Source organism: Zootoca vivipara, chromosome 15 (genome assembly GCF_965207765.1).
Source record: "Zootoca vivipara chromosome 15, rZooViv2.hap1.1, whole genome shotgun sequence".
Taxonomy (NCBI): Eukaryota; Metazoa; Chordata; class Lepidosauria; order Squamata; family Lacertidae; genus Zootoca; species Zootoca vivipara.
Window position 1 is genome coordinate 13,766,306 of NC_142598.1, and position 8,447 is coordinate 13,774,752.

The window sequence follows — 8,447 nt, forward strand, 5'->3', positions numbered from 1 at the left end:
AATAGAAGAAGAAAAATAGAAAATAGAAAAAATAAAAATAAAAAATAGGAAAAAATAAAAAAGTAGAAAAAACAAAAAATAAACAATTGATCCGGCTAAAATCAATATACGAACGATCACAATATTTCAATGGTGTTTTTAAGTGAGTTTAAAAACTTCCCAAGCGAGGAAGCCATGGAGAGGTGAAGGAGGGATGCTCCCTCGCAGCCACTGCCGCTGCCGCCGCCGCTCAGGGCCAACGCCGCCTCATCCTCCTCCCCCGAGCTCGGCAGCAGCGCTGTGAGGGGGCGAGGCGGCGACGGCGACCGGAGGCTCAGCGCACTTCCCTGGGCAAAGAGACCCGCGTCCATGGGCGGCAGCGGGCAGGCTTGCCAGCAGCGCCCCCTCCATTTTGGCGCTCTAGGCAGCTGTCTATTTCGCCTAAATGGACGCACCGGCCCTGGTTGTCACATTAAGAATCTTTATTACTATCCCTGTTTCTACAGCGAGTTGTGAAAGAAGTTTCTCAAAACTTAAACTAATTAAAACATATCAGAGATCTACAATGGGCCAAGAAAGACTGAGTAATCTAGCAATACTGTCCATTGAGAGACATTAATGTAGATTTCAATTCTGTTGTTGAAAAATTTGCGCTAATTAAAAGCAGGCGAATTTAAATTAATCTGTATATACAGATTGATACCTTGCACTTCTATTAAAGAATTACAATTAGAGGTACAGGATTGAGGAAGTTGGCTCCATCTAGCCCAGTCTTGGATCATCTCCAGGGTATGGTTCCATTTTGATGTTTAGTTTTTGTTCTTGATATTTTTTGTCGTTTACGATGGTTGTGAGACGACATATAATAGCATGGCCCATGCTAGGTTACTACATTTGTAGATTTGTATTCATAGACCTGCTGAAAATGTGGAGAATGTGTAATGCATGTTTGCAGTCAATAAAGTGTTTGAAAATAAACTTATATTTAGATGCATTTTACTTTAATTACATCAGTATTTTCATAACAAACAATACATGTGCTTAGGGGTAAGGGTTTCTTTAACTAATCTAGTGGAAGAGACTCAAGTGCTAAAATCCACAGGTTAGGGGGCGCAAATTACTTGCCTTGTCCCGGGTGCTGACAACCCATGCTACGCCACTGCTCGTCTCAAACCACCACAATCCTAGGTCCATATTCCCTTCCTCTTCCCCCTCTCTGAAGCATATTTCATCTTTGAAAACAGACAAAAGGATGGGCTAATATGGTCACACTCTTATCTAAGGAAGCATGTTTTGTGGGAAAAGCAGGGTACAGGCCTGAACATCATGTGCTGCTTGTGAACTCCTGCAAGTTTCTGGCTGCTGCTGTTGAATATGAGATGGTGTCCTTCCATGGACCTGGGGCCAGATCCTGCAAACCAGCTATTGAAAGAGGGCCAGGATTCATTGCTTTTGTTTTGAAGCAGTTGGGTAATTTGATTGCAATTGGCAATTATGCATTTGCTTTCTTTGCTCCAGGTGTGTCCCACCTTTTCCTTGTAACTTGTACCGGTACATGGATTAAAGCATTATCTTCAAGCATTATTATGGGGGTCAGAGCAATACATTTTGCTACATGTGTGTTCGTGTAGTTACCTTTCAGTGGAAAGGTGGAATATAATCAGGTATACCTAGAAATGCACATGCACAAACACACATTCAGAATAGATACTTTATTGTCATTGTACATAGTACAATGAAATTGAATGCCATCCCATAAACAAAACAAAAACACATTACAGCCACACACACACACACACATACATACATACAGACCCACCCATCACAACTCCCCAGGATCATATTATTTAGTTACAGCATTTAAGATGGTTATGCTCTTGGATAGAAACTGTTTTTAATCTATTCGTTCTTGATTTAATTGTTCTGTATCTCTTGCCCAAAGGCAATGGTGCAAAAAGACTATATCCAGGATGAGATGAATCCTGTAAAATATTATTTGCTTTTTTTAAGGCAACAGGAATTGTATAGTTCTTCCAGAGATAGGAGAGGATGACCGATAATCTTTTGGGCTGTGGTTATGACCTTCTGGAGCACTTTCCTATCCATGACTATGCAGCTAGAAAACCAAGCACAAATACAGTACAGTGGTACCTCGGTTTATGAACACAATTGGTTCCGGAAGTCTGTTCATAAACTGAAGCGTTCATAAACTGAAGCGAACTTTCCCATTGAAAGTAATGGAAAGTGAATTAATCCGTTCCAGATGGGTCCGCGGCGTTCGTAAACCGAAAATTCGTAAACCGAGGTGTTCATAAACCGAGGTTCCACTGTATGTAAGAATGCTCTCTATGGAGCCTTGGTAGAAGGACACCAGCAGTCTCTCACTCAGCCTGTTCTTTTTTAAAAGTCTGAGGAAATATATTCTCTGCTGGGCCTTCTTCACCAGAGCAGTGGTATTCACGCTCCAGGTCATACTCTACTCAATGGTAACACCCAGAAACTTAAATACAGCCACCCTCTCCACCCAGTCCCTGCCAATATACAAGGGCTGAATGTCTGCCTTTTTCTTCCTGTAGTCCACCACCAGTTCCTTGGTCTTGGCAGTATTAAAGACCAGATTATTATCTCCACACCAACCATAGAGCCATTCCACCTCGTCCCAATAGGCAGACTCACCCCCCCCCCCAGAAATGAGCCCCACCACAGTGGTGTCATCAGCAAACTTGATGATTTTGTTGCTAGAGTGGATAGCTGTACAATCATGGGAATAGAGCAGGGGACTCAACCCACAACCCTGTGGGGAGCTGGTGTTAAGGCTAAGGGCTGTGGACATATATGACCCTACTCTAACCCTCTGGGAGCGGTCTGACAGAAAATTCAAAACCCAGAGACAAATGGAGTTAGAAAGTCCAAGCGCCTCTAGATTGGACATCAGTCTATGGGGGAGGATAGTGTTAAAAGCAGAGGTAAAGTCCATGAACAGCAGCCTCGCATAACTCCCCAGCTGCTCCAGATGGGACAGAGCGGCATGGAGGGTGGTAGTGATAGCATCCTCTGTGGATCTATTCGCCCTGTATGCAAACTGGTAGTTATCAAATGTCGATGGAAGACAGGAAATGATGTAACTCCGTACCAGTTTCTCAAAACACTTCATAATAATCTGAGTACGTCATACCTCGATTTACAACCACCTCTGTTTACAACCACCGCGGACCCATCTGGAACGGATTAATTCACTTTCCATTACTTTCAATTGGAAAGTTCGCTTCAGGTTAAGTACGCTTCAGTTTAAGTACTCCGCGGACCGTCTGGAACGGATTAATCCACTTTCCATTACTTTCAATGGGAAAGTTCGCTTCAGGTTAAGTACGCTTCAGGTTAAGTACAGACTTCCGGAACCAATTGTGGTTGTAAACCGAGGTACCACTGTAAGTGCAACTGGTCTGTAGTCATTCAGATTACTAATTGTGGATTTTTTTGGCAGAGGAACAATAGTTGACGACTTCAGGCAGGGTGGGATAATAGACTGGTGTAGGGACTTGTTGAAGACCTTAGTAAAGACTCTCGCCAGCTGGCCTGCACAGCCCCTCAACACCCGTCCAGTGATGCGATCAGGGCCAGCAGCCTTCCTTGGATTCACCGACCTCAGTACCTGCCTCACCTCATGCTCTTCTACAGTAAATGAAGGGCCACTCTGGGCTGGTACCTGTAATACAGCCATCTCCGGTGGCTCCCTCTCAAAGCGAGCGAAGAAAAGATTAAGCTCCTCTGCCAGTGAAGGGTCACCATCGACGGCACCAAGGTTCGGTTTGTAGTTGGTAATCTGTTGAATCCCCTGCCACACCTGCCTCGTGTTGGTTCTACTAAAGTTATCCTCAATCCTCTGCTTATAATCCAGCTTTGCCCGTCAAATACCTCTCTTCAAGTTAGCTCTTGCGGTGCTGTAAAGCTGCACATCGCCAAGCCTGAAAGACCTGTTCCTATCCCGCAGCAGGCACTGGACCTCTCTGTTCATCCAGGGTTTCTGACTGGGATAAACCAGGGTGTATTTATTTACTGTGACAGTATCTGTGCAGTGATTGATATAGCCCAGAACTGCCACCGTATGCTCTTCCAGGTCTGGATACATACTCAGAAATAATAAAATTCATTCTTATAAACCTCTGGAGGAGGAAGCAACATGCCTTGAGTTAATTCCAACATATTTTTAGTTGTTGCTGGCACACAACCAGGGAAATGTTCAGGGAAGCCCCAGATAGAAGACATTGTGTGGATTGGAACCACCTAGAGTGGCTGGGGACAACCAGTCAGATAGGCTGCATGTAAATAAATAATTATTATTGGTGATACTTCATTGATGGATGTGTCGGGAGGGGGGGCTCTTTGTGACTATTGTGATGGATGGACAATTTTCTGGTGAGGTTTGGGCTGAATATGGCTACTCCACTGGGCAGGGTTTCCCTCCTATTTCCCCTTTGTAGTTTGAAAGTCACCCAAAGCCTTTCGAGTTCCACAAGTCATTTTCTGTGTCTTGTGAAATCCTCTTTGCTAAATGACCCAAACGGCAGATGGAATCCACTGTTTTTATAAGCGAACATCAGACTCCCTGGGTTCAACCTCTACCCTTTTGGCACCTAATGTGATTTCATGTCCAATATTTTAAATAGCTTTTTTACATGTCCACCAAACATGATAAAATATCCCTTTATGTTCCTTTCATTTCCAACATGCATTTGGAATATTTTGTATGTATTCTGAATAATTTATCAGGAGTTCAAGGCTAACGGTGCATCATTTTATAATTTTTTAAAAAGAATTGGTGAGGACCAGGCCCAAAGTAGATGATCCTCTTGTTGCTCCTTTCACCTTCTGGGAAATGAAATTGTTGGAGAGGCTATGGAGGAAATTGTTGGAATGATGAGAGAGAGAAATTCCAGAGGAGGCATCCTGTTAGGCTGCAACAGATTGTAATGGATTGCTTTGAAATAACTTCACCATACATAGAAGCTGGGTACTCTAATAGATATATCTAGCTATATCTGGGTAGGTAACAGTTATATCCCAATATGTTATATGGCATCTCCAAAGATTTTATGAATGCATTCTCATTAAACAATAGATGTTTGTTTCCCTGACAAATATCCATCTATATATATACAGTACTGGACAGGTGCAGGTGGCGCTGTGGGTTAAACCACAGTGCCTAGGGCTTGCCGATCAGAAGGCCGGCGGTTCGAATCCCCACGACGGGGTGAGCTCCCATTGCTCTGTCCCTGCTCCTGCCAACCTAGCAGTTCAAAAGCACGTCAAAGTGCAAGTAGATAAATAGGTACCGCTTCAGCGGGAAGGTAAACAGTGTTTCTGTGTGCTGCTCTGGTTCACCAGAAGCGGCTTAGTCATGCTGGCCCCATGACCCGGAAGCAGTATGCCGGCTCCCTCGGCCAATAAAGCAAGATGAGCACCACAGCCCCAGAGTCGTCCGCGACTGGACCTAATGGTCAGGGGTCCCTTTACCTTTACCTTTACTGGACAGAGCTAATATGTTTGGTGACTCAAAAGCTTCAGACAAACATGATGCCTCTCTCTTTTTCTGAATAAAACTCCCAAATCGAGCAAACAGCCACAGAAAATGTTTCATCAGAAAGAAAGGCAAGAAGTTAACGATGGATGCATTAAAAAAAAAAACAGCCACACACACACAGACCCCAAAACAATGCAAGTGTTTCCTGGGCAACTGGAGAAGATATTGGACCAGACAAATCGACATTTCTCCCACCCCCACTTTAGAGAGACTCTCAAGGAGGGAAGATCAGCAGCCTGCGGTCCCAAACCGCATCTAAAGCGCATTCCCCCTCCAAAGAGGGGTTCGAGACATAAGCGTTTCCCCACCGAATCGCACCAAGGTCGATCCATCTCTCCCAGCATCAACTGTCCAGCTGCGGCAGCTAGTCAGCTGCAGGCACGCAGGCAGGCAAGACGGGTCTCGCTTCCCTGCCGTGAACCTCCTGCCCTTCCTATCCAAGCTCTGGTTGCAACAGCTCTTCCGCAGAGAGGTCTGCGGAGGGCTGTCTGTACCCACCGACCATCCATAACGGCGGCCACACAGGCCTGCCTCTCTCCTCGCGTCACCCGCCCTGCCTGGGGAGTTGGGGGGGGGGGGCGGGAATCCATGCTCCTTGCCCCGGCAGGTGAATCTGGCTCGGGAGTCTGGTGGTGACCGAGCGCCCCTGGAGCCGCCATGGCTCTGCTACCGGGCAGTGGGGAGGACAGCAGCCTTGGGTGGTGCTTCGCCTTACCTGGCCCGGCTTGCTGGTGTAGTTGAACGTGTAAAGGCGCTCGGCGGCTCGGTTGACCTGGCCGGAGTAGATTTTGTCGAACTGCGCTGCCTCTTCTGCGCCGGCGGCACCGGCGCCTCTCCTTTGCGCGCGAGGAGGCTGCAGCTCGCGGGTTCCGGCGACTGCCAGCAGGAGCCCGGCGAGCCTGGCCCAGCCGCTCATGATCCCCCAGCCAGGTGGAGGAAGAGGAAAAGAAATCGGGAGCGGCTGAAGCAGGGTCCGCTCCAACGCCGGGCCTGGCGTCGCCTTCAAGCCGTGGCTAGGCGCTGCTCTCCACGCCGGGGGTCTCCATGCGCCCGTTTGCAGCTCGGCCGTTCCACAGACAGCCGTAGTAGTGGTGGGTGAATCCGGATTGGAGGCGCGTATGCCGGATCTACCTTTCCCCCCTCTGCGTCTAATTGATAGACGCCGATCTCCCTCGGCAAAAGGTTGGGTCTAGACAGCAGCTTCTTCTACTCGGCGCGCACGGAGGTATCCGCAGATAACGCAGCAGCAGGCTGCGCACCGCGCAAAAAGGTTGAGATCCCGCAGCAGAAACCCGCCCGGGTTATGGTCCCCGGGGAAGGGAAGCCGGCCGAGGGTTGGAAACTAACTGGCTGCCTTTTACTTCTCGACTGCCAGGACGTGTCCTTCGAATTTTAAGTCTTGCGCAAGACGGAGATAGCCGAAAGACGCGACCCAAAATCGTTTATTGCGCGCAGGGCTCGGCAAGCAGAAAAACCCGGGCGGGAAGCGAACTCCGGTTGGAAACATCACTTACGATTAACCTTTCACGATGGTTAAGTTTATTGTTATTTGGAGAACCCCCCGCTTGCTTTTCTCGCAAGACATCGTCTCGTAGGCAGCGATCTGTAAAAATAATGCCCGCAGCAAATCCCACGCTAGTGCCTGGGTGGTTTGCGCCAGCCTCTGCCACGTGTCCATTTGCACGCTCCTGCTCATATAATCTCTCTACTGTACTTCCTACCATACGCAGCACTTTCGAGAAGGTTGCTAGTACTTATTATTAAAACGTCACATTTAGCTTTCGGATGGGGGGCGGGGGTGAACAGATTATACTGAGATAAATGGTTACGGAAGTCAGCCACTTGCAATAAGCGTATTTTTGTAGCCCTGATTAAATGCCAGTTTCTAGAGCTTCGTTCTTGAGCAATTACTTTGATTCATTGATTTAAAAATAAACATAGCCTTTAGTACCTTGGGTCGTTTGAACAGCAAAAAAACAAATGACACAATAAGTTATGCATGAAGAGCGAAATGACCAAACCTGGCTACAACCCCCCCCCCAAAAAAAAGAATGCTTGTTGCATATGCAATGGGAGAGCATCCCACAAATCAGAGAAGGACCAACCTTCCTGTCTTCAGTGATGGTACCTAGGCAAGTTACTGCTTCAAAGAAAAAGCACAATAAATTATGCAAAAACAACATAACTAAGGTTGGGGGCGGGGATGTTAATACAGACAGAGCCAACTAAAAAAGTCAGACAGTTTAAAACAATAAAAACACTCAAATTACTTCAGTAAACAAAACAAAAAAGTTTTAACTTGATTCTGAAATAGAAGTGCTGAGGTTGTAAGCACCTTGCAAGGTAGGTGCCACCCCAAAGAAAGCCTAATATAGGCATCCCCAAACTGCGGCCCTCCAGATGTTTTGGCCTACAACTCCCATGATCCCTAGCTAACAGGACCAGTGGTCAGGGATTATGGGAATTGTAGTCCAAAACATCTGGAGGGCCAAAGTCTGGGGGTGCCTGGCCTAATACATGTGAACACAAAACAAGCTTCTGCCCCCCATTGGAATGTGGATAACCCCCTCTTAGGCATGTTGGTACAGCGAGTCCTTCAGATGCATAGCCATTTAGGGCTTCAAAGGTAACCACCCAAAACTCAAAATGGGCTTGGAAGCGAGTAGGCAGCCAACAAGGTACTTTTGTAATCTGTGCAATGTGATTTTACTGCACTGGTCAGCATAGCTGCCAAGTTCTCCCTTTTTTTAAGGGAAATTCCCTTATGCTGAATAGGCTTCCTCGTGAGAAAAGGGAAAACTTGGCAGCTATGCTGGTCAAAATTCTGTCAATGACAATTTGCATTAAAGGAAGCTTCTGAGTAGTCTTCAAGCACAGCCCCATTATA

General features: G+C 46.7%; 1 protein-coding gene across 1 annotated transcript in view; it reads right to left on the reverse strand.

The window, feature by feature from the left end:
• The window catches only part of SIDT1 (SID1 transmembrane family member 1), a 66,694-nt gene extending 59,251 nt beyond the window's left edge, over positions 1 to 7,443 (reverse strand). The window contains exon 1 of the mRNA XM_060269166.2: positions 6,276 to 7,443. Within this exon, the coding sequence (XP_060125149.1) occupies positions 6,276 to 6,476 (201 nt within the window). The 5' untranslated portion in view covers positions 6,477 to 7,443. The remainder of the gene's footprint in view (positions 1 to 6,275) is intronic.
• Between the last annotated feature and the right edge of the window lie 1,004 nt (positions 7,444 to 8,447).